General features: G+C 47.6%; 2 protein-coding genes across 5 annotated transcripts in view; one reads left to right on the top strand and one right to left on the bottom strand.

Annotated features, from left to right (window-relative positions):
- The window catches only part of HEXB (hexosaminidase subunit beta), a 74,402-nt gene extending 63,260 nt beyond the window's left edge, over positions 1–11,142 (bottom strand). The window contains exons 1-2 of the mRNA XM_042955878.1: positions 11,016–11,142; positions 9,224–9,307 (exon numbers count right to left, since the gene is read on the bottom strand). Coding sequence (XP_042811812.1) covers positions 9,224–9,307; positions 11,016–11,142 — 211 coding nt within the window. The remainder of the gene's footprint in view (positions 1–9,223; positions 9,308–11,015) is intronic.
- A 1,181-nt stretch (positions 11,143–12,323) lies between these two features.
- ENC1 (ectodermal-neural cortex 1) lies at positions 12,324–24,610 on the top strand. 4 transcript variants are annotated; one of them, XM_042940932.1, is made up of 3 exons: positions 12,324–12,471; positions 16,042–17,856; positions 21,994–24,610. In XM_042940932.1, exon 2 carries the CDS (start codon positions 16,055–16,057, stop codon positions 17,822–17,824), a length of 1,770 nt encoding a protein of 589 aa, XP_042796866.1. In that variant the 5' UTR covers positions 12,324–12,471; positions 16,042–16,054; the 3' UTR covers positions 17,825–17,856; positions 21,994–24,610. The 4 variants fall into 4 exon arrangements, with proteins under 4 accessions (XP_042796866.1, XP_042796869.1, XP_042796887.1 ...); XM_042940935.1 differs by lacking the exon at positions 12,324–12,471 and adding an exon at positions 12,920–12,952; XM_042940953.1 differs by lacking the exon at positions 12,324–12,471 and adding an exon at positions 13,145–13,168.
- The last annotated feature ends 1,476 nt before the right edge of the window (positions 24,611–26,086 follow it).

The raw sequence follows: 26,086 nt of genomic DNA, 5'->3' as shown, positions 1-26,086 counted from the left end.
GGAACAGAAATAAATTACTTCACCTTTGGGTGACCTGCTCTTTGGGTGACTCGGCACTTCTTATCTCGAGAGGAAAAGCACAGTGATGCCGGTTGGTCCACAGTGGGAGGGGTCCACGCTTCCACAAAGGCCCAAGTTATTGCGAAGAGGCATTCATCATCTGCTGATCATGGTTCTTGTTTGGGGGTTGGGGGAAAATTTCTTCTCATTCATGGCTCTGAATGTGGTCCTATTTCTTGAGGCATCCAGTGGAACCCTGATTAAGCAAAATACTGTGGAAATGGGGTTTTCCCCGATAAGGTAAGGGGATCATCTAGGCTGAGCCCAAGTTGAAAATGTATTCTGAATGCTTTGCTAGACCTTCTTGCCTTAGCAAGTACAGAGTAATGAATGCATTTTGGATATTTCTTTGTGAGGTAGTTGGAAGAGGTGTTCGTTCATTTGTGACACCATTCATGTATTCATTCCACAAATATCTATTGTATTACTGCTGAGTTCTGGGAGAGGGGCTGGCCACAGGGTGGTAAAAAGACAAAGGTGGTCTGATCCTCTGCAGAACCTGTGTTCAGACCACAACCATCGCCACTTAGCAACCATGTGATCCCAGGCAAGTTCTTTATTCTCTCTGACCCAGTTTCTTATCAGGGAAATGGGGCCCAATAACTCTAATATTCACCTTGCCAAGGGCGTTTGAGGATTATAAAGCAAAAAACACTCTACAAACTGCAGTTGTCTATGAATGGGCATATTATTTGATGACTGCGAACCTTGCCTTGCATTGTGAAAATCGTTCTAAAAGGCCCAAACCATTATATCATTTTAAGGGATGTCTATGTAGACTCCGTATTGTATAAAAAAGTAACATTTGGGGGCAGGGGGGAAGAAACTATCTGGTTCAATTCCTTTTTGACTAATTAGAAAACCCAGGCCCCAAGAGGTGGACTGACCAGCCCAAGGATTCTGTTAACAGATAAACTGAGGCACATTCAAAATTTTAAGAGTTTATTTGGGCAAAAGTTGGCTCAAATTGGACAGTGTCAGATCTAGCTGAGAGGAAAAAGCCAGCTGTAAGATGCTGTGCAAAAAGTGAACGACTTTTCTAGACAGAAGGGAGGAGGAACGAGGAAATTATATTAAGAGCCAGCTGGTTATTGCAAGGTTACTTTCCTTTAGGGGAGGGCAGGGGTCTGTCAGGCAGATTACCTAACTGGTGCTGATCAGATTCCTGACTGACTGGTTGAACATTCCATTTCTGGAAGAGTTGAAACCCTAATCAAGTTCAGTCTTGGTTTGGTGACATGGGGTTCAGCACAAGCAACTTCATTCGGGACCCGGTGTCTTGTTTTTAACATCGCACAGAGCTGGGGCTAGAGCTCAGTCCTGTTCCTCCGACCGGGTTCATTACTCAGACTGAGTAACAGACCCACAAAACGTAGGATGATACTAACTCACAAATAACAGTAGCCTGTACCCCGATACTGGGCTGTAACTTCTCTCCACTTGAATCTGTTTTTGAGGAAGAATAGAATTATTGTCCGTTCAATCCATTTCCAAGAACCGTTGATTTTATCTTTCTCTTTTCTTTCTTTCTTTCTTTCTTTCTTTCTTTCTTTCTTTCTTTCTTCTTTCTTTCTTCTCTAGTTAATATACAGCGTAGTATTGGCTTCAGGAGTAGAAACCCGTGATTCATCACTAACACTATAACACCCAGTAATAACACTAACACTATAACACCCAGTAATCATCCCAAAACAAGTGCCGTCCTTAATGCCCATCACCCATTTACCCCACCCCCGGTTTTATCTTTCTTTTTTTTTTTTTTTTTAACGTTTATTTATTTTTGAGACAGAAAGAGACAGAGCATGAACGGGGGAGGGTCAGAGAGAGGGAGACACAGAATCTGAAACAGGCTCCAGGCTCTGAGCTGTCAGCACAGAGCCCGACGTGGGCCTTGAACTCACGGACCGAGAGATCATGACCTGAGCCGAAGTCGGCGGCTTAACCGACTGAGCCACCCAGGCGCCCCTTATCTTTCTACTTAAACCTGTGTGGCAGGCATAATTCTGGCCTCCACTGTCTCTGCCCTCCCATGTCATGCCCATGGTTATATTAGGAGGAGAAGGGACGTGGCAGATATAATCAAGGTCACTAAACAGCTGGCCTTAAGAGAGGGAGATTATCCTGTATTATCCAGGTAGGCCTAGATTAATCACAGGAGCTCTTAAAAACCAAAAAGGAAGCCCGAAGAGGAAATCAGATAGACATAGCAAAAGGGAAAGTTGGAGATGCCAAGCCTGTGAGGGGTTGTACCACTGTTGGCTTGAAGATGAAGGGGGTTATGTGATGGGAAAATGGGGATCCCAGTGCTACAACCTCAAGCAACTGAATTCTGTCAATAACTGAAATGAGTTTGGAAGTGGAAACTCCCTCCGAACCTCTAGGGAAGACACCAGGCTGGTGGAACCCAGACTTCGGCCTTGGGAAGCCCTGAACAGGGGACCCAGTTGAGGGCTCTCTGCTAGGACTTCTGACCCACCGAGGTACGACATAGGTATTGCTTTAAGATTTTCTTTTTTCTTTTTGTCATTGACTTTTAAAAATATCTTTTAAATGCAGATGGATATGCAAATGGTACAGAAGGATGAGAGGACAGAGCAGCCCTGCCCTGTTCAGTAACCTCTCCCAACCTGCCCTCCCTGCAGAGGGCCGCCAGGGGGAGCAGTGGCTGTTTTCTGCTCTTCAGCTACACCCTCCATCTGTCAAATCACCCCTCTATTGCTTTTTTAAACAATTTGAGATGCTACTTATTGATTTGTCGTTTAGGTAGATATCATTTACTTTTATAAGAAATCTCCAACAGGGACATCGTTTCTTGTGTTTGGTATCTTTCTTCTAAAAGTTCAGTAGAGGAGGGCCCCTGGGTGGCTCAGTCGGTCAAGCATCCGACTTCAGCTCAGGTCATGATCTCACGGTTTGTGAGTTCAAGCCCCGCATCAGGCTCAGAGCCTGGAGCCTGTTTCCGATTCTGTGTCTCCCTCTCTCTCTGCCCCTTTCCCGCTCATGCTCTGTCTCTCTCTTTCAAAAATATATCAACGTTAAAACACACACACACATAATTTTAACCAGTTGATGGCAGCTTCTCCTTTGTCATACCTTCATCAGACCTGTCAACACAAAGCAAAGCAAACCAAGCAATTCATTTCTTCTTCTCTGGTAAATTTGCTGCATATGTGCTGGGTGGCTAAAGCTGACATTCCCTGGGACAGAAAAGCAGAAGCCCTAGTTGATCAGGAAAATGGAGGAGGCAGTGTATGTCAGTGGTTAGAAACTCACCTCTAACAGGATACAAACCACTTTGGGTTCTGGCTTCAGTCGGTGAGATCTTTAATCTTTTAGGATTGTTGTGGGGATTATGATATGAGATGGGTACATAGTGCTTAGCGTATGTACATAAATGTTAGTGTTGCTAGTCATTCTTATTACTTCCAAGACCATCCCAGTGGACATATGGGTCCCTGTCCAGCAGCCTTGAGGACAACTTATATTAGTATTGTACGCAGGAGGGGGCAATGGCACTAGGCTGACCAGTTGGGAACTGCCCAGCCTGTGCTGAGGAGAGACATGACTCGGTGGTGCCCTCTGCTTGCCGGTTTATAGAGCACAGGAGTAGCAGGGCATTGTTGCAGACTGGCCAGACCTTGGATTACACTTGGCATTGCAAATTTGAAGTGTGGCCTTTATCGCTATGAAGCTGCTCAAGAGTTTCCACAAGGAGTTTCAACACTATGTTCACCTTTTCTTTTTCAATATGGGCCTTAAAAAAAAAAAAAACAAAAAAACACCCACTGTGGGAGCTGGGTGCCTCCGTCGGTTAAGTGTCTGACTCTTGACTTCGGCTCAGGTCATGGTCTCACCATTCCTGAGTTTGAGCCCTGCATCTGTTAGCACAGAGCCTATTTGGGATTCTCTCTCTCCCTCTCTCTCTCTGCCCCTCCCCCTTTGTTCTCTCTCAAAATAAATAAAAATAAACTAAACAAAAAACCAAACAAACCCACCCACTATATTGAAGTATGATCGACCTACAAAAAGCTGTATGTGTTCAATGCATATGACTTGATGAGTTTGGGGATAATTATACACCCATGAAACCATCACCACATCTAGGCCATAAACGCATCTGTCACCTCCAAAAGTTTTCTCCCACCTTCTTTCTTTCTTATTATTGTGATAATAGCATTTAACGTAAGACCTACCCTCTCGTCACAACACAATACAGTGTTGTTAACTGTGGCCGCAATGCGAACCGCACCTCTAGGATTGGTCTCGAATTTTGTTTCTTCTGTAATTAGTTCTTCGTTGGAGCCAGGAGAGGGCACTGTTGCCTCATCCAAATTCTGCACGGTGGTCTACCAGCTGTGCGTCTTGAGTTACAGTGTCTCATTTTCTGGCTTTGTTGGGTGTGGCAGTTACATTTCTTAGGTACCCAACAGGGAAACGAAACAAAACAAAACAAAACAAAACAAAACAAAACAAAACAAGACAAAACAACCTTTTGTCTGTAGCAGGACAAACACAAAAACTTGAGACTTGACAAATGAAAACAAAAATTTTAGACCATAAAATTGTGTGTAGAAGTTTTTAAAAACACACACGTGCAACAGAGGCAATTCTTTGAAACTGATCAAGGATCTTTCTGAAACCACTGTCTGAAAAATTAGAGTCTAAAGCTGGTGTTCCTTCTCATTTTTGGCATCAAAGTGACAGGGAAAAGACGTAGAAGAGGCTGATACGCAGTTTTAGGGAACTCTGGGATGTTTCCTTCTCCTGTGGCAACACTCATAACCTCCAGAAAACAGAAGCCTTTGTTAAGAGCAAGGAGGGTGCAATGTTGCCACTCACCCCCTACTTCTGCCTCCGTGGTTCGCCTGTTTCTTTCTTGGCCGATGCCATTACCAGCCGTGACAAGCCACGTTGCCATTTTTAACAGGCCCTTTTTTAATGAGGCAATAATGGCTTTATTTATAATCTTTGGGTGAAAAATAGCACTTGAAGAGTACCGTTTCACAATCCAGGAGGTCTGCATTCTCGTGGTTCTCTTCCAAACCAGCGGTCTAATAAGGGTGGCAGAAGCTGAGCTCCTTTTTGGCCCCGCCATTCCCTCTCAAGTTTCCCTATTTGTGATTTCTGTCCATGGCTTCAGAGTTGGACTGAGATATTCAAAATGCAAAATACAAATATGCTGATGGCAAGCCGAGCCTACACAGTGTAACATCACAGTGTAGGGCTGAAAAACCTCGCGGTACTGGAGAATATCCCCAGCACCAAGTACTCATATACGATGCCTGTAAATAAATATTTGCTGGATGAACGACTGATTGATTGGGTGAGTGAAGGAAACCAAGTGAGTGCACTTCTCAAGATAATTGTGGGTGTGAAAACTGATTCGTAACTATTTGAATAGACGTGACGTTTAAAAAATATTACCATTAATTATTTGGGATTTTATACCAAATGCTTTCCAAAGATTTCCCATGAGGCCAACGGAAATTGGTGAATGCGTGTCTACGTGCATTTATGTCCTCACTCACGCTATTATTTCAAAATCACGAGGAGAGACAAGGGTGGGAACTTGAAGACATCGCGTTTGTCAACGTTTCACATTTCTCCTTTTTTATTCTTTTTTCATTCTGGTAATGGTAACTTGCAGCTTGTTTGGTTGGTTGGTTGGTTTTTTCCCAGACTCCTGTCTGAGCTGAACTCCGTGCAGTGAGTAAAGTCTGTGCTCATAGAGGGCCATAAAATCCTTTTAATATTCATTTGAAGGTACAAGCTCTTGGACCACAAAGGTCCCTTCTCCTGGTCCCTTTTTCATGCCCAGACATGCTCAGGGACTTGGCATCTTGCCCTGGACGCAAGGCATATAGGCCCAACAAAACGCTCATTTTCACTGCTTGGAACAATGATCAATTCTTTAATGTAATTACTTAGAACAAATTAAGAGTTTAGATCCGGGAGCCTTGGGGCACTCAAAGATTATGGAAAATAGTGGGGTGGGGAATGGTTTCAGATGCCCCTGGGCTGTAAAAAGCCACACCCCTCAGAGGCCGGGTGTGATTCTGATAGATAGGTGTGAGCTTTTACTGAGCACACCCTGAAGATCTGCAGGGCAGGAAAAAGTAGGAGCTTACGGTCCATGCGTGCTCTGTCTTTGCCAGGCCACCTTCTAAAAATAGCTAGCGGCTGCTTTTTTAACTGTGTGACTTCTTAAATACGTTTCCCTTTCCAGCAGCTCAGTTTGCTAAAGGAAGTGGAGAGTAAAAATGTTGTTTCTCTGTCTTCAGCTGAAGACGGGTGGCCCCAGTGTAAAACATGAAGACAGTATAGATAGGTGATAGGAGGGGGCAAAGGCAAACCCCGTGAATTTGAGCTTTTATTGCACACGCTGTCGGGTTCCTGGGTGTGGGAGAAAAGCAGACCCTTACATACAGACTCCAAGAGAACCTCTAATTTCACTCAAGACAGGAAGTGTCCTTTAACCCAATGCTACTGGGCAATTGTGGAAATAGGAACTTTGATAATGATTCAAGTTACTTTTACTTGGGAAGGTTTGGGAGGAAATAGCTGTAGGAATACCATTCTTCTTAAACAGCTTACTAAGGCATTATCCAGGCATAAAGCAGGCATTATCCAGGGCTCACCGCAAGCCAGGCACTGCCCTCTGTGCTTTCCATATGCTAGTTTATTTAATCAGCAAAACAATGCTCGGAGCCAGGTGCTCATATGACCTCCCATTGCAAAGAACCAGGAAACTAAGGCACCAGGATACTAGGAAGCTTGCCCCTCAAACACCCAACTAGTACAGGAAGTCCAGGTTGATTCTAGGCTCTGTCCTTAACCGCTTAACTGCTAAAAATAAGACACTTTATGGAAATAGAAAGATGGAACTGAAGTGCTAAATGTCATTAACTCCAAATGGCGGTTTCACGGTTTTTTTCTTTTACTTTTTTGTTTTTCCCCCCAAATGTCTACCATGTGTTGCTTTTATAATCAGAGCAAAAATAATAAATGCGGCTTTAAAATCCTGACCCTAAAATCCATAACCTACAGCAGACTGTGAAGATCATTGCATTGAAGGGCTTTGGAGAAGAAAGAACACAGGCAGCCTAGATTGCTTGATTTACTAAAGACCAGACTTTATAGACTGACACCAAGGACAAGTGGCTCAGATGTATCCCCCTCTGCAGTCCTGTAAGCAGCCAGTAAACAGTCTACCCCTTGCAATGTTACCTGGGGCTGTAGGATGTGATGATCAGCCTCAAAGTAAGAGTGAATTTCCCAGCTACAATAACTCTGAATGGTGGGCTCGGCACCAAAAGGACACAAATACACTTTCACACAAAACTTTCTATGAAAAGTCATAAAACAGTGGCGCCTGGGTGGCGCAGTTAAGCATCCGACTCTTGGTTTTGGTTCGGGTCATGGGCGCATAGTTCGTGAGTTCGAGCCCCGCGTTGGGCTCTGCACTGACAGTTGCGAGCCCGCTTGGGATTCTCTCTCTCCCTCTCTCTGCCCCTCCCCTGCTCTCCCTGTCTCTATTTTCTCAAGGTAAATAAATAAACTTTTAAAAAAAGTCCTAATACAAAAGTCCATTGTATTCGTATAGATCAGCCATGAACAACTGGAATTTGAAATTAAAAAGTGATACTATAGCCCAATTTAATTCACAAAATACACGGAAGGTGGTAGCACACATAATGGATGCAGGAAGCAACTGAAATTTTAGAATACGACCGTGTCCATTTGGATACAATTTTAAGAATATTCTCAAGGTCTATCCTAACAAATATTTGGCACAAATACAGTTGAAAAGACATACATGCAGAAGGTGGGAAACCAAAATTTAGAAAACTATCAGTTCAGAGTTCTTGTTTGTTCCCAGAGGAAAATAACTGACTTCTACAATGCTGATAACTTCTCATATTGACCAACTTACTTTATAATTTTCCTCGTAATTTTTAATAAATAACCAGACTAAAAAAAAAAATCCCCATCTTTTTGAAAGTAAGAGGAGTGCTGGGAGGAACCGAGGTCTCACTTTTCTAGGTTTGAGTATCTGTGTTAAGGGGAAGCGTTGAAATGGGCACAGAGCTGAGTCCCTCAAATCCTCAAACGAGAGAGGACTCCCTCCCCCTGCTCTTGGGGCGCTGGCAGAAGGTCCTCAGCCACCTGCCCTCTACAGAACTGGGGACTCTGTGGACGAGTGCCACCTTGGCCAAGGCCTTGGGCCCTTTCCTGGGTAGCCCGCGCTCAGCAACCGGTGGATGCGGCCCTTTAAGCCCTGGCCTTCTGGCTTTTATGGGGGCAGCTCTGCAGGGTCATGTCCACTCCAGACCTGCCCACAGGGCCACCCAAGGCCTCTGCTGAGACCGCATTTATCCCAGCCGAACTCTGCCTGCCCGTCCCACTTCCCTCCCTTTCCTTCCACAGGTATTGATCCCAAGGCAAGCGCAGACGGGGGATGCTGTCCCTGGCTCTGGGTCCATGTCCCAGCACAAACCCAACACGGTGGGGGGGGGGGGGTGGGCTAGGGAGGAAGAACACAAGGCTTTGGTGAGCAGCTGGCCCCTCTGCCACACTGATTCTACGGGCCACAGCCCTGGAGCCCGTCTTGGAAATTACACGAGGAAGGAAAGCAGTGCCATTTTCCACACACAGATTCAGGAAGTGAACCGAAGAACAAAGAAGACACTTTGGGAAGCCTGGCAGGGGACACGTCTGAAATTCGGGCGGGGCTTTGGGGGACCACAGGAGGCAGGATGGCAGCTGCATCGCCCACTGTTTGGTCTAATCCCCTGAGCTGTCCTGTCCCTGGTACCGTGGTCTCACTGTGTTAATTAAATCATTCTCATTAATTCAGCCCGAGTGTAAATTAGGAAGGAATGAAGATAAATTGGGTTTGAAGGCAGCTAATACATTTAACCCCATGCTGCTTATTTTGCAGCCTAACAGAATAACGTTGTTAAGGGAGATAACAAGGCCAAAGCCTTGGGCACAGCTTCTTAATAGCATTAAAAATGAGGCCTTGGTCTGGTGTCACAAGGCAGAGGCAAAGACCAGCTCCCGGGGGCCTTTGGGACTGGCCTAACATCTTGAGTCAGGTGGTGGCCATTTTACGACACGGATCCATAGCATTTCCTGAGTTGTTTATGCCTCAGATACCTACCATGCTTGTGGTTGTCCAGTTTGATCACAGGCCTGTCTAGAGAGTTCTTCCGGTACAGATACAAGATTTGCTCACCTTCTTGTCCTGTGAGGGAAGTGATAAGGATTACCTCTAGGACCGGCTGGAGTAATGACAATTTGAGCTGCTATGATCAGAAATGTGCTAACTTGCAAATCGCTTTCAGCTGTGAAATAAACACTAGAAACCGCACACAGGCCTGAAAACTTTTGATACAGTGGTGCAAGCAAACCAGTGCAGTTTGTAGGAGGTCACTGAAGGCACACACATTTTCCCCCAGATGCAAGTTTAGTTCCTCTATCTCTCAGCAGGAACATGTCTTTCACTTTTATGCCCTCCGTAAGCTCATTTCTTTCCCCTGCCTCATGTTGCTTATCTCCCTGAGGCAGATGAAGCAAATGTCGATGGTCACTGAACACATTTCAAGATTTCCTGAAGCTTCAACATTTTTTTCCTTCTCTTTTCTTGCAGCCTAGAAGGACGGCAACATTAGGTTGAAGAGACCAGGAAAATGGCATCGGTGGACGATGACACGATGTCCACAGCATCCCTGCCTGCTTAGCAGAGTTTTGTGCAAAGAGAGATAAATGCTGCTGTCCCGTCGGGTAAGGACACTGCAGTTTCCAGGTGGTGAAGATACAACAGAAACAGATTGGCTGTTCCCAACTCAGTGGCTTCCTGGGACAAAATCCCCAGCCAACCAACTGAGCTATGCACATGTTTTACATTTCTAGGCAAGATCAGCTAGGCATAGATTGGGTAAGTAACTGAAGTAAGAAACAGATCTTCTCCTTAATGAGAAAAAGTATTAACCTCCCAGTTTAAACAGAACGATTCCCCCAAAGGAAGACGTTGCATCCGGCTCTTCAAACCAGCGTGCCTACTTTGAGCCCACGACCCAGACAGACAAAGCGCTTCTAGAAGGTGCCTTTGCAGCTGCCCTGATGGACTTCCTCCACACCTCTCCACAGGCTACAGAAACGTGTTTTTAAAAGCGGGGGTGGGGGTGGGGGTGGGGTGGGGGGGTGCTGGAGCTGCACATAGCCACTTCACCTCTTTTCAGCACCTGCGTCTGGTGTGTCTACACTCTCTCTGTCCGGCCTGATTTTATCCACCTCTCCTTCAGGAACAGGGTCAGCTCTTCACCTGGCCAACCCCAGAGTCGCTGCACGTGGCTCTTACCATGAGCTGATCCAGCTGTCCCTGGCTTTGTGAAGCAGTCTGGAGCTGAGGCCCCGCATAAAGAATTAAACTATGAAACAGACTCGTTAAGGCTCCTGGTGAGGCTGGCGAGTTAATGCTAACAAAGGACTTCAGAGGGCACTGTCTTTCCTTGCATGCAAGGAGCAAAATTTCTCAGCGCAGACCGGCAGGGACCGGGGTACAGAAAAGTGGGATTAGAATAAAGAACCCACAGAGTCTTGGTTCAGGCTGTCTCTGGACACCGGGAGCTCTAGGTGGGGCCTCCTCAGCCTGTGTAAACCATTTCTGCGTCTAGTGTTTATAGGAAAGCTAGGAGGCGGCGGGGGGTGGGGGGGGGGTGGGGGGGTGGCGGGGGGTGTGTGGCAGAGAGGGGAGAAAACCCTTGTTCGGTGGATCCTTACTCGAGCTGCAGAGCGAGGCCACTGCTAAGTGGCCGTGGGACCTCGAGCTGGACAATTCACATCACCCTGGGCCCCACTTTCCCAACGTGCAAAACGAGGTGGCTGGACAGGTAATCGCTACAGTTCATTCATAGATTGTATTCCAAATACCTAATAAAATCCAAACACGCGCTTTAGCCCCCGCTGGAAAACCATCAGAAGTGGATTTCGCAAAGGGCGATCGCCACGCGAGATGAGTTTTCGAACCGCCTTCCTTCCTCCTGGCACGCGGCGCTTCAAACAGGCGCGCTGGGCCATTTCTTTGCTGAGCTCCAAGCTAAACACAACGGAGCGATAAAAGACAGGAAGGGCCCAGCCCGAAAGGGCGATTTCGGCTCTATCGCCAGGGAGAGGGGGCGGCGTGGCCGCTCCTTTGAGCAGCTCGCTTTGAATCAAGCGGCGGCGGCGATTGGCTGCGGAGCACGTGGTGCGCGCCCCGCGGGACAGCGCCCGACTGCGGCTGCTGCTCCCCGCAGCGTGGGGCAGAGTCCGGCCGCGGGTGCCGCACCCGCCGGGGTGGGGCGGTGGGGCACAGGGGAAACGCCAGGGGCTCGAGTCTGGCTGCCCCTTGCCAGCGAGAAACCCCACGGGCCGCCTTTGGCCGACCTGCAGTGTCCCCGGACTGGCCAAACTTGTGCCCCTGCCCTCGCCACTGCCCTCGCTCCAGGTGTCCCACGCAGCGCGCGTGCGCCGGGCACCTTGCCTGCCCCTCGCCACCTTTCCTGAGCATCTCGCGGGCTCCGGCTTCGCGGAGCGCACAGCCGGGTGCCTCCCCTGCCCAGGGTCCCTCAGCTCCGGGGCTATCCATTCACCGGGCTGGGCCAGAGAGGCGCAGGCACTCCGACCCGGCCAAACTTCTGCTACTCTCGGTCCCTGAGGGTTGCAGCTGCTAGTGGCTCAGGCACCGTGTCCGCTTTGTTTCTCTCTACTCTCCGCAGGCCCCCCCTCCCCCGCTTCCTCTCTCGATTAACTCCCCCGACACGCTCTTCTCCAGCTCCTCGCCGTCGCCTCCTCCTCCCCTTCCTCCTCCTCCTCCTCCTCCACGGCGGGCGGCCTTCACGCGCTTCCTCCCTCCTTCCCCTGGTGTCACTCCGCACCCGCGCCCTCTCCTCCCTCCCCTCCCTTCTCCTCCCCGCCCCGCCGCGCCGCGCCGCTTATAGCCCGGCGCGCGGCTGCTGGGCGCAGACTGCTTGGGCAGCCAGAGTGGAGGCGGCGCGGCGGTGGCGCTGCGGAGACCGGGTCCAGACGCCAGGCGGCCGCCGGCGCGCACAGCGCTTCCTCGCTCCCTCGCTCCCTCGCTCCCTCCCCGGAGTGCACTGCCCGCCTCCTCGCGCGGCGCCGGCAGCCGCAGGCTCGCTCCCCCTTCCCGAGACGCGCTCCCGGAGACGCTCCGCGGGTCGCGGGCAGAGGCCGCGGCGTGGGAGTCGCGAGGCGCTGCCCTCTTCCCGGCTGGCGCCCCATGCGCGCTCCTTTCGCCCGGGCTGTCGCCGCCGCTCCCCGGGGCTGAGACGTCCGCCTCGTCGCCTCCTGCCTGGTGACTTAGGCGAGAACCCATCTGGTTGTGCGCCGACGCCGGTCGCCTCTGCTGTAAGTTTCCTCCGCTGCCCCGGACCTGTTGCGGGCGCCGCGGCTTTGCGGGGCTGCTCGGCCTGCGGGGGTGCGTTCGCCCCGGAGCCCGGAACTCCGACTTGGGAGGAGGTGGGGGAACTGTTCTTGGGGAGGAGACCTCGGGAGCCGCTGCTGCCCTTCCATAGCGTGCAGACGCTGGCCATCGCCGGAGGGGCCTCCTCTCGTCCGCGGCCCCCCGGGACGAGCTGCTGGGGATCCGAGAGCTCGGCCAGGGTAGTATCTGTCTCCTTCCTCCGCCCGAAGCGGCGCTTCCCTCGGGGTGGGTGTCGCTCTGCCTGGCACCGCGCAGCCCCTAGGGCCGAGCAAGTTGCACCCTACCCGGCACAGGGGAGCGCTGGGGCCACACGCACGCACCCTTCGTCAGGGCATGTTCACTGCGGCGGAATGTCTGTAGGGAATGAATGAAAACTTCCTGAACAATTAATTTCCTCTCATGCAGGTATTTGGCCTTCAGTGTAATATTCTGAGTTTCGAAGGATAGGAATTGGTGGGCGTGGTGGGGACGAACCATGAAACTTGTTCAGGATGCAATTTCGTGTTGCCCTCTCAGGTGTGGCCAGCGCGTTAAAGAGCGTTGCAAGTGTTCTAGGCGGCTGTATGGTCGATTGTTTTTCTCGTTGACAGTGTCTTTCTAAAGTTCCATTGTATCAGTAAGGTAAATGCCCGAGAAAATCTGCCTAGTTTCTCCTTTGAGTGCGTTGGGAACAGGTTCAAAATCTTAGGAGATGTGACGGGATGCAAAGTGTTGGAAGCAGAGGGCTTGGGTAAAGAGCATTAAGTGAACTGAACTTACTGTAACTAGGAGTCCTTTTGATGTTCACGGTAATAGCAGCCCTTTTCTCTCTCTCCTTTGTAGATGCAGGTTAAGTATATGTGTGCAGTTTTTTGTTTTTTTGTTGTTGTTTTTTTTTTGGCTACTTACTTGGCATGCAAATATTATTTCTCTGGGGGCTTAAAAATGCCAGAAGGATGATTCATTTTCTGTTGAAGGTATGTTTAGTGACTGCATAAATGGCTTCTGCTGATATTTTGATGTTTGCATAATTTTCAACCAGAAAGCAGGTCGTTTCCCTTGGGTCTTTAAGTTTACCTTTTATTTTAAGCAAATATTGCTGTAAGAGTGTTGGATTTTGACTGTGACATGCTTCTCCATCTGGATGGTATGACAGGCTAGCCTCTTCCTTCTGGTTTTGTGGGCCAACTTGGAAAATGCAGGAGCATAAACATAGAATGCATAGGGATGCAGATCCTATATCCTAAGGCCTTCTAAACAAACTGTTTTCTTAAGTGTAAGCCTCCTGAATGTTGTTTTACACTCTCTGAAATCTAATGCTCAGGGAAACACGTTCTGGGTCCGGGTGTGATCTCCACTCGGTGTGATGGCACTGTGGTGCTTACATACCTTGTGCAGGCAGTCTCATTCTCCAGTTACGGCTGTATTCGCTCTTAGCTTGAGAGAAGGCAGCTTTTGAGGGTGCTTTCGAAGCATTAGCTTAAAAAAAGAACTACTGATTTGATTTGGCATGTTTGTAAGTTTCTATGTAAGGCATAGGAATATTCATACTATGTTGTTTTTTTTTTTTCCCTCATATTATCTTTTGAGGTTTAAGCTTAAAATCGTGCTCCAAGTACTTGGGACTGGATGTACGAATTCACAACTGTAATGGTAGAGCATCAGAGATGTTAGGCTCTCCGGAGCACTGGGCGTTGGTTAAAAGGGACCAGACTGTAGAGGCTTTCCTTGAGGTAAGAGTGATGTGTGGCTCCTGAGTCCTAGCCTAAGTCACCATGGACACTAGTGTTGTCTTCCGAACAACAGAACCCTAGGACTTTGTTACTAACTTTCTTCCGCTAAGCTGTTTACTCTTGATGAAAAGTTACAATCCCAAAATGAAGGAAAACAAGTTGCCTCACCTAACGGCCACCCGTGTGTCAAGGGCAAATCTGGTGGTGCCTTTGCTGTTTGCTGTGCTGTGGCCACAGCTGCTCAGGAAATCCAGCTTGGTATCTAGCCCGTGCATCTGTGATACATCATGCATTTGCATGTATTAATAATTACTGCAATATAAACCAAAACAGTAGATATCCAGCGGTTGAAGGAAACAAGGAGGCGGTAGGTTTCAGCTCTATGCTGTGAGAACTAGCTGTTCTGGGTTTGTAACAGATACTGTAACTCACACAGTTAACGCTCTTGGGATAAACAACTTCCTTAAGAATCCTTGGACAGGCAGGTTCTTGAAGGCTTTATTGCTTTGAAATAACAGAAGGATACAGTTTGAAAAAAAAAAAAAAGCATGTGGTTCTGCTTTTGAAGGTAGGTGATAGGTATTTACTATGTCTTTAACCTACAGTTTACCTCCTGAAAAAAAGCCAAAGAGAGCATTAGATTTTGCAGTAATTTCACTAATATGGAGGAAAGCATGTCAGCAAATAAATTCTAGGGTGGCCCTCAATTAACAACGGCTGGCAACGCACACACACACACACACACACACGTGCACAAGGGCTTTTGATTTAGATAAGGCAGTGTTTGCATTTTGAACTCCTATGCACGTGCCCGTGTTTGCAGGTACATAAGGATGATTCTGGTGATGCACTGTCTAATTGAAAAGAGAGGGATGGATAGATCCTTTGTTCTTGCATCTTGTTTTCTAAGAATTGATATAAAGCAGGAAGAATAGAAAAACAGCAGTCATGGGTATGCTACTCAAAATATTCTTCCTTTTATGTGTGCAAATCCTCATTTTGGAAGCTGTCCAGAGCAAGAAAGATGGGTGGTGATTGTGGCCAGGATCTGTTCTGTGTTTTCACAAAAGCCTGCTCATCGGTACTTGGTCATGTTTATATTGGTGTTCTTTGAGGACCCTGCAGTGGTAGAATTGTCTGGTTGGAAATTACTTGTGACACTTAAAGAAAGATCCAATCATAGTAGAAGTTGGCCTAGGCCTATGATTTTAATGTCACGTTTCCCATTGACTGTGATTCAGAGAGAGACTGGATCTTACTAAAGGAGTTCTTAATGGGATTAATTAATAGGTATTTTGTTTTACACATGGCTTTATGTTGCATAGGGCATAAAAGCTGGTGCCCATCCTGGCGTTACGAGAGCTGGAGGCCCAGCATTTTACGTGGCCTGCGTGAATCAGCTGGACAAGGGACAGGAAGGTGTGAGAGTGAGGCCTGGGTTTTGCTGACTTACATTCTCGAGGACTTCAGTATCCTGAAAGTGGGCAGTCAGGTTTTCCAAGACGAACCTGCTTTCAAGCAGTGGCTCTTTTTTTTTTTTTTTTTTAAACAGTGTTCCAGTAGCTCAACAGTGTTCCAGTGAATGCCTTTCCTTCTAGGTGGCCGTCTCTGACGCTGGACAGGAGTGACTGTCCATATTCAGAACAGTGGGCAGTAAGACCAGTGGCGAAGTGTCCTGTTTTCTCTGTTCATGACTCCTTGTTTTGCTTTGTTCTGCTGTTCTGAGCCTCAGGAGCATCGCTGTTCAATGGTCTGTTTTGTTTTGTTTTGTTTTGTTTTTAGGAGTGGAAACAAAATGTCAGTCAGCGTGCATGAGAACCGCAAGTCTAGGGCCAGCAGCGGCTCCATCAACATCTATCTGTTTCACAAGTCTTCCTACGCGGACAGTGTCCTCACACACTTGAACCTTTTACGCCAGCAGCGCCTCTTCACGGATGTCCTTCTCCATGCTGGAAATAGGACCTTCCCTTGTCACCGGGCCGTGCTGGCCGCGTGCAGCCGCTACTTTGAAGCCATGTTCAGTGGCGGCCTGAAAGAGAGCCAGGACAGTGAGGTCAACTTCGACAACTCCATCCACCCTGAGGTTTTGGAGCTGCTGCTTGACTACGCGTACTCCTCCCGGGTCATCATCAATGAAGAAAATGCGGAATCGCTCCTGGAAGCCGGTGACATGCTGGAGTTTCAGGACATCCGGGATGCATGCGCAGAGTTCCTAGAAAAGAATCTGCACCCCACCAACTGCCTGGGCATGCTGCTGCTCTCCGATGCGCACCAGTGCACTAAGCTGTACGAACTCTCCTGGAGAATGTGTCTCAGCAATTTCCAAACCATCAGGAAGAACGAAGACTTCCTCCAGCTGCCCCAGGACATGGTGGTGCAGCTCTTGTCCAGCGAAGAGCTGGAGACAGAAGATGAAAGGCTTGTGTACGAGTCTGCAATTAACTGGATCAGCTATGACCTGAAGAAACGCTATTGCTACCTCCCAGAGCTGTTGCAGACAGTGAGGCTGGCTCTCCTGCCAGCCATTTATCTCATGGAGAATGTGGCCATGGAGGAACTCATCACCAAGCAGAGAAAGAGCAAGGAGATTGTGGAAGAGGCCATCAGGTGCAAACTGAAAATCCTGCAGAACGACGGCGTGGTAACCAGTCTCTGTGCCCGGCCTCGGAAAACTGGCCATGCCCTCTTCCTCTTGGGGGGCCAGACCTTCATGTGTGACAAGCTGTACCTGGTAGACCAGAAGGCCAAAGAAATAATTCCCAAGGCTGATATCCCCAGCCCAAGAAAAGAGTTCAGTGCATGTGCAATTGGCTGCAAAGTGTACATTACTGGGGGGCGGGGGTCTGAAAACGGGGTCTCGAAAGATGTCTGGGTTTATGATACCCTGCATGAAGAGTGGTCCAAAGCTGCCCCCATGCTGGTGGCCAGGTTTGGCCACGGCTCTGCTGAACTGAAGCACTGCCTGTATGTGGTTGGGGGGCACACGGCTGCGACTGGCTGTCTCCCGGCCTCGCCCTCAGTCTCCCTAAAGCAGGTAGAACACTATGACCCCACAACCAACAAATGGACCATGGTGGCCCCACTCCGAGAAGGCGTTAGCAACGCCGCGGTAGTGAGTGCCAAACTCAAGTTGTTTGCTTTCGGAGGTACCAGCGTCAGTCATGACAAGCTCCCTAAGGTTCAGTGTTACGATCAGTGTGAAAACAGGTGGACGGTACCCGCCACCTGTCCCCAGCCCTGGCGTTACACAGCGGCCGCTGTGCTGGGTAACCAGATTTTCATTATGGGGGGAGACACAGAGTTCTCCGCCTGCTCTGCTTACAAATTCAACAGCGAGACTTACCAGTGGACCAAGGTGGGAGACGTGACGGCAAAGCGCATGAGCTGCCACGCCGTGGCCTCCGGAAACAAACTCTACGTGGTTGGAGGCTACTTTGGCATTCAGCGATGCAAGACTTTGGACTGCTATGATCCAACGTTAGATGTGTGGAACAGCATCACCACGGTCCCGTACTCGCTGATTCCTACTGCGTTTGTCAGCACCTGGAAACATCTGCCTTCTTAGGCGCGGGACATCGTGAAGGAAGCGAGCGTGAGGTAAGACGTTAAGTCAGTGGTTCTCAGCCTTGACTGAGCCTAGGAACCTCCCAGAGAGCTTTTCAAGAGCTTCCCGTCCCAGAGACTGGATTTCATTTGGTCTGGGTAGGTCCCAGGCCTCAGCACCTTTAGAACGTTTTCTAGTGATTCTAATACACAGCCAGGTTGAGAACCCCTGACCTACGTTAATGATGCCAACCCATGCTCAGTGAGCCCTCCCTGTATGCCTGGAGCCGGGCTGTGTGTTTCACATGGATCATTTCATTTGATCCTGACAACAACCTCGCGAGATACTATTACTAGAGTGTTTTATAGATGAAAACAACTGATGCACACAGAGGTTAAATAAGTAAGTTGCCCAAGGTCATAGAGCTTAGTCTGTGGAGGAGTTGGTCAAGAAAACAACCCAGGCACTCTGGCTCCAGGGTGGAAGCATGTGAGCATCATGCTCAACTGCTTAATAAACTTGAGCTTCACATTGGTATCACTCCAGGAGATATTTGGTGACGTCCAAACTTAGATTCCTCAAACCCTTTTCTGGAATGAAGTAGGGTGTAAAAAACTGAATGCTTAAATTTATTCGTAGTTCATTCTCTCCAATATTATTTGTTTGCTTATTTAAAACGTCTTTTCCTCAAAAAAAAAAAAAAAAAAAATAGCCCCCTTTAGGCATTTATTAGCTTTAGAGGGAAGTCAAGGTCTATCCTTGTAAAAAAGTTGCACCCGCATTGTATAAATTTGTCTGCGGGGTGGATACACTGAAGCATCTAGACCGCCTTATACTGCAGCCTTTCAGAGTTAATCAGACAGGCTGAGCCTATTGTCAGGGCTAACAAAAGTTGTCTTTCCGTGTCATATATCTGAGTCCATAATGGTCGTCTTGTGTACTTAAGAGTATATAATACCCTTGGCTCAAATAATTAATAGGTCTACACAGTTCAGCGTTCGTGAAGCTAATGGCCGCTTTGCTGCCGTTAAGCATCCTTAGTGTTGGCCCCAGGAACCACTTAGGCATGTCTAAGTGTAGCACAGAGTACGTGGACTTTGTTGATTTGTTTTGCTAATTCATGGGCTTGTTCCTAATAGTAAGAGAATAAAATCAAAACTTTGCTTTGGAGGAAGTACAGTGAAAACTGACTCATTCCTTGAAAACTTTTGGCTCTGTTTTCCCTAGTATGTTTCACATTTTTGAAGGGGACTTTCAAAGGGAAAAAAAGGAAATCAAGGAGTCTTTGCGAGCAAAGCAAAGAGGGATTTTGACTCATTTGTCTTTTCTTTCCACATTTCGTACAGCTTGTTTTAAGACACCACTAAAGTTGGCCTCACTTTTACAATTACTCTTTCTTTCTTTTTCATCTCTTCAGTTATCTCTCCAGCCCATTACAGTTAGTAGAATTCTTATAATATAGTGTAACCTTGGAGTGAAGTTCGTTCAAAGGAGCTGGAACAGTCAGAAACCTCCTGTGGGGAGCTGGGTTGACAGCGTCCCACACCAAACTGGTTTTTGCAGCCTTGCTGGCATCTCAGTAATCCTAAGTAAACAAATGCTCTGAATGTGGTTATTTCCTCTGCGATATGAGCGCATGACTCAAGTCTAAAGCAGGTTTCAAGAACCTTCTAGGCAAAAGCATCAATTAACAGCATGCTAAGTTCGGTGTTAGTCCAGAACCGACTAAGTTTGCATGGGAGAGCCATAAAAATTGCCAGTGATGGTGGTGGCACATCAAAATGATGACTGGTCGATTGGCTGGCATCCTTGGAGCAAGGTAAGGAAACTGAGGCAGGAAGAGGCCACATGTGCATTCTGGCTCTGGCTCTAAGCTGTGGTGTCTAGACCTTTCTGTACTTCGGATCCCTCCTTTGTCAAATGAGTGATTTGAATGAGGCTTCTCCTAGCTCTGTCCCCAGACTTGGGTGAATTGATTAGGGGTGGGGGAAGGGAGAGGAAAAATACCTTGCCCAGTGCCTGGCATATATTAGGTGTTCAATACTCTTAGCTTTGTTTCTTCCTTCAATTTAGACCTTAACTTGTCATGGAATTAGCTTTGTGTGTGGAGTTTGACCATTATCTGATTGGAATGTTTGTACTTCATTTTTGGTGCCTCCTTTCTCAGCCCAGAGTATGTTGGCAAACACTTGAATTCACCCTATCCTGGGTATTTGAACCTAAGCACATACTTCCGGTCCCTGGGAAACGAGCAAATAAAGTGTTAGGTCATATGTGAAACACCTACCCGCCTTTGGTGCTCCCAGCCGGAGTCCAACCCAGAACAACGAAATCTGACAGGGCCCGGTTTGCCTTTTTAAAGGGCGGCGTGAGCCTGCTCAAAGCCACCCTTGCGGTTTCCGATAGGGAGAATGTTGGCTTAAATTTCTCGAGTTTTCTACACACAAGATAGTGTTAAAACACTTAAGCTCCATGGAGTGACTTAAAAGAGGTGCTGTGTAGGTATCAGCCCTAAACTGCCAAAACTTCCGGGACATCTCTTTGATCTCCAAGTGTAGGTGCTAACCGAATTAATACAGTGTTAACAAGAAGTTTCCCCAGGTCTAAAAGCTCATTCACCAAGGGGATTTTACTCTCCTGCTGCTGTCAGTGGGTGGGAAGGACAAAAAGGAAATTACTTAAAAAAATTTTTTTTTTCTTTTAATGTTTATTTATTTTTGAGAGAGACAGAGACAGAATGCGAGTGGGTTAGGAGCACAGAGAGAGGGAGACACAGAATCCGAAGCAGGCTCCAGGCTCTGAGTTGTCAGCACAGAGCCCGACGCGGGGCTCGAACTCATGAGCTGTGAGATCATGACCTGAGCCGAAGTCGGATGCTCAACCGACTGAGCCACCCGGGCGCCCCAGGAAATTACTTTTGATTACTCTCCCGTTTTCATGGTGCTGTGTGGCTCCAGCCTGACACGTGACAGCTTTTGGATTTTGATTTATTTCTTCCTTGTTGAGATATTTCCTTTCCCTTCCCTTTCCCTTCCCCTTCCCCTTCCCCTTCCCTATTTGAGTATGCAGCATCGTGAAGTGTCGTGTTATTACAAGATACATTCTTTTGGCCGAATGTTGATCTATAGGTTACTGGGAGGTGGGGTAGAAGGATGACTCTGTAGTCTAAGGAATGCCTTGAGAGCTTGAATCACGGTTATGAAACTGCCAAAAGAAACAACTAACGAAATGAATCAGACTTCTGAGCACACAAAAGCGAGAAGAATTCAGGGCAAGTAATGAGCAGCCCCTCCTGCGTTCCCTTTGTGTCCACTTTGAGTTCTAGCAGCAGGAATGAGATTCCTCCACTGGTGCTGGAAATGTGCTCTCTGAACAGATAGGGCGAGTGTTTGAGAGACAAAAACCCTGTGCAGAATTTTCCCCGTATCTATAAAATTGGATACAGCGGGTGGGGATGGTGGCTTGTGTGAGGAGAGAGCGGCTCCCGTGCAATGTGCGGCCTCTGTGGTTATGGCACCCTGAATTTATATTCACGCTCGACGTCGGTAGTCTGTAGATCATAAGTGCATACCATAGCTGGCGTCTCCCAAGTGCGGACTGATGAACGTGGAGAATAAACTCCCAGCCTTGGGCTGTGGAGGCCTGGTGTGTTAGTCGTGTGAAAGGAAGCGAGACTGATTTCTGCCGTAATGAATAGCAGAGATGCATTTAAATAAGAGGATTAATATGTCTGCCTTCTATATGGTGAATAAATTGATTTGGGGATCCTTTGTGGGAAATGGGCCAAGGAGGGTTTGCCCAAGAATCTTTTTTGACCCTCGGCCGATCGCTTCACAGTGGCTCTGCTTAACCATGGAGATGAATTATGAATGTTCGAAGCGGAAGGTGGCAACTCATAACAGCACCTGGATATATATAAGTTTGTATTTGAACATACGCAGGTTTAAGGTTTAGTAGAGAAATGAAGATTTTTCTTTGGGCACCGTTGTGTCTTTGGGCACAGCTAGTCTTCCGTATCCGTGCACACCCCATGCATGTGCATCGAAGGCAAGCGCTTTATCTTTGCACACTTGCTACTGAACAAGTACTTAAGACCTTTAGAAGCAATATTGACCGGCTCTGTCCTGATTTTACCTTTTTTGTAGATTTCGAGGCTACTAACAAGAATCCTTTCGTTCCCTCTGTTTTAGCTCACTCCATCACTTGGCGAGACAAAACCAAGATTTCGACTTTGGAGAGGCCAAACTTAATGAGGAGGAAGAAAAGAAAAAGGAAAAGAAGTTGCTACAAGACTCGATTACAATCCACTGCACCTTGTAAATGCTCTAACTGGACATGAAGGAGGGGGTGGGGGAGGGGGTGGGATTTTCAGTGCAAGTAGCACATGGTTTAAATATGAATGGATGAACCTGTGATCTAGTCCTTGTCTTGTAATTGTGGATTAATGTCAGCGTTAATCAGCCCCTCAAAGGGAGAGAAAAGCCGGGCCTTTTCCCTTGCTGTACCATATTCAGCATTTGATTTCCATGGGCTCCACCATTTATGTGTAAAATTTGAAATGGTTGTCACCTCTCTCCGAGGAGCAAGCTTGAAGCCTCCACACCAGCTGCTGCTGGAGATTGAAAGCCCAACTGTGGGGCCAGGAGGGGAGCTGGCTTGGCTGGCCGCAGAGTGAGGACCCCTGGACTCTCCACTAATCTCTGAGGGGTTGTGCTCCCCAGGAAGGTTCTGAACAATGGGGCCATTGTTGGTAGGCATTTGGTGGATGTTCTTTTCTATTTATAAGTGACTTTAAACTTTCCCTTGGCTGTTAAGAAGTTTGTTATAGATTGAGCTATTTATTGTTTGAGCCTGCATGCTGAAACAGTGCTTAAAATGGTCTTCACGTGTATGGATGTGTGTGGATGGTTGTATGTTTTGCACAATTTTGTGGCTGTTGGTGAAGCGCTTTGCTGCACAAAAATGAAAACTTGGGAGTTACTGTTTGGAGTATAACTGGAGGGTGGGTTGGGAAGGGGGGGGGTTTGTAAATGTCAAGACAGGGAAGGAGTACAAAACAAAAACAAATCACATCGTAGAGGTAGAGGAGGCATGGAGGTCGCTTTTCTTAGACTCACTCACTTTTAATGGTGTTTCGTGGGCCCTACTCATGCTGATGGCTCATGGGGTGAGAGGGAAGGCTTCCTTCTGCCCTGCTCCTTCCCATCCGGTTCACCCACTTCAATCTCAGCTACTGAAATTTGGAAAGGACCAAGTCGCCTCGCGGTTTTTTTTTCTTTGTGTCGTATCCTGAAATCCTGGAAAATGCTATGGCATAGTTTTGTATATAGGGCACAGGTAAAGGCATTGCCCCCGAGTTTATTTATTTCTCTATTTATTACCCTGTGAAAATGCTTTGCCATAACCACAGTTACCAGGAAAAGGCTGAATTGTCAACAGACGTCCGTGAATTCGCTCGCCAGATTCGCTCGACCTGGATGCATTGTTCTCGCTTCTCGCCTTACGACGTCGCAAGCGTTAGAAGTTCTTCAAGACCGCGTTCACGATGGCACGGGGTAGACTTCAGCGCTCACCCTTCGCGAGGTCTCTAAAAGAACTCTTTGGTGTGTAAAAGAGAACATCTGGCAGGGAGACACCAAAGAATGACGAGCAGTGGCCCCCATTGAGAGGTTTTTTCCGGGATAGGCGGGAATCTGTTGTGAATACATTCTTTGCTAGTTCGAGTGTTTGTTTACTAACCGTGTGCCGTGATAGGTATTAGTGCCGGACCCGGCGAGGCGCTTCCTCAGGGGCGTCGGGGGAAGGCCAGGGGTTGCCAGCCAGCACCGCTTTCATCCGTGTTGCTCACGTTACCGTAGTTTAGAAAATAGAGCTTAGGACCGATAACAACCTTTTACATCGTGAGTGTGTTTGCATTGTCTAGTGACAGATCAACCCTTCGCATTTCTCTTTACCTGGATGCTTTAGACTAACTGTCCCTGTCTGTTCGTGCCACGAGTAAGTGGGCTATCGCTGGACCAAAGGCAATGAGCCGTTGGAATAAAAGCATCCCAGTACTTTTCCAGCAGTCAGCCCCTCGCTCCTAGATGTGTTGCAAGCCATGCAAATGTCTAATTGCACCCTGGCAGCAGAGGGGTGGCGTTTATACTGTAGCTCTTACAGCTCTCCGGTTTATGATGCAAATCTGCCGAGATGTGTGTGTGTCACCGCGTGACTTCTGAAAGAGGGATGAATTTTCTGCAGCTGTTTCAAAGTTGTGGTCTGTCCTTGAATCCTCTATTAATTACTGTGTGTGAGCCAGAGGGAGCCGTGGTCAGGGTGGGCCCCCAGCCTGCAGGGAACTTTCTGGACTCCCGCTCTTTGAATTGATGTAGGCATTTGGGCTCACTACTTGACCATTCTCACCCTGTGAAACGTCCCCCACTTTGAAGCAAACACAATTCACAGCACAGTGCACACAAAAACCTTGGCAGAAGACAGAGAAGGTTCTTCTTATTCTGTGGACTGGTTGCTGTGGAAACAGATAACAAAGGGCAGCCTTCCACTTCTGGTATAATTGTGTAGCCCCCTTTTCTCTGGGCTTGACACCTGTCTGAATAAGAGTGATTAGAGCTGAATAATATCCCTCTCTTGGCTGTTGAATATGTGGTTCACGTACAAAACTCCATGTAAGTTGAAGCGAAGTGTTCGTGTTCGTATGTGCTTGGTTGCCACTACTACGTTTTTGAGGTTTCGTAAAACTTGTTATTTTTGTTTTTCACAATGTGAAACTGAAGGTCAAATAAATTATTAGAGTTTTTCTCTTCATTGTGTGTGGGAGTCTTTATTTTAATACAGCAGAACTTAATCTGCGAAAATCTTGTGTCCTTTCTGGCTTAATCAAGATGAGGATCGTTGCGTGTATTTTCTGAAGGCCTTTCTTGCGCCATCTAGTCACGTACAATCAGGAAAGCAGTTTTGCGCATTGAATCATTAAAAATGTTGGCCTTTTCGGATATTTCTTTAAGCGAAGCACACAACACCTCAATTCTGGGTTATTGGTAGCTTAGAATATAAAAAGTCACATACCATGCAATGTTAAGACAGCGTGTGTAATATATAGAAGAAGTGATTTTTTAAATCCAGCTCATGTGGGTTATATTTTGGTTGGAAAACAGAGAGAAGGGGCTGGAGTTCAATCCCCTTTCCATCTGATGTGCCTTAGAAATCATTTAAAGTAAAGTGGGAATATATGCCTATTATTTCCCTGGATTGGCACAGAAAAACACAAGTTTAATCCCTCTGATACACTTAGCTTCCCCCAAGTTTGAAAGCCAGTGTCCCAGCTGGCTCAGTATAAAGACTGAGGAAGACTTTCACCCCCACCTCACGATCACTTCCTGTCACAAGATGCTCCTTTATCACTTGGGCTGGGCTCCTTGCTGTTTTAGTGTGCAGAGCAATGTTGGGCATAATCTTTTTCGGATAGGCAATAAATGCTACCTAATTAGAACTCTAGGAGAGCTCACGAGTAGACAGAATGCAATTATAGCCTTTGGACTTTGACCAAAATGCCAGAGCAGATGCCTTGGGCTTTACAGAAGGATCATCCAGTGCTGTGCTGGGTGAGGCTGGTCTAGTGCCAAGTTTTGGAGGCCTCAGATCCCATGGGCAGGGTGCTGATGACCCATGGAAACCCTGTTGATGACACAATATACAACACCATATGACAGGGAAGAGGGAAAATTTAGCAGCTGGGAGTCGACACGTGGGACTTGGATGTTCAGCAAGAGTCTTGATGTTAATCCTCAGAAAGGTTGAGAATGACTCCTAGGGAGATGATTGGAAATCAACCCTTCATACCCAGCAGTTCTTTTTCTTGATCATCTCAGTGAGGACATGTAGGGAGAGTGGAGTAGAGGAGATACTTCAAATACTTAATTTTTGTTAATTTGGACATTTCATTTCATTCAGACGTTCAGGTCGCCCAAAACAGTGGATGTACTGGTTTGGATCGCCTTCGGTTGCGTGTAATAGGAAAATAGGAATCTGGCGATGATGGTGGCTTAACCGCAGTGGTGAAACTGTTCGGCAGCTGGCAGCCCAGGGCTGTAACGGTGCCGTGCACAAGCCCACGGAGGTCTGGGGCTGCTCCTTCTGCTTTGCCATCTTGGGCATGGACCTGTGGGCCTCAGGATAGCAGCTGTAGCTCATGGCGTCACATGGGCTTTCCAGTCAGCAAAGATGGGGACAGGCTAAGGGAGAGAAGCATGGGCCAGATGAAGTTCTTCTCTTTTCTGGGGA

Source organism: Panthera leo, chromosome A1 (assembly GCF_018350215.1).
Source record: "Panthera leo isolate Ple1 chromosome A1, P.leo_Ple1_pat1.1, whole genome shotgun sequence".
Taxonomy (NCBI): Eukaryota; Metazoa; Chordata; class Mammalia; order Carnivora; family Felidae; genus Panthera; species Panthera leo.
Note: the sequence above shows the minus strand (reverse complement) of the source record. Positions and strands in the feature narration are given on the sequence as shown.

What these genes read in the sequence shown, in the direction of transcription:
- ENC1 (XM_042940932.1), top strand. Translation starts at nt 16,055, where the DNA reads ATGTCAGTCAGCGTGCATGAGAACCGCAAGTCTAGGGCCAGCAGCGGC.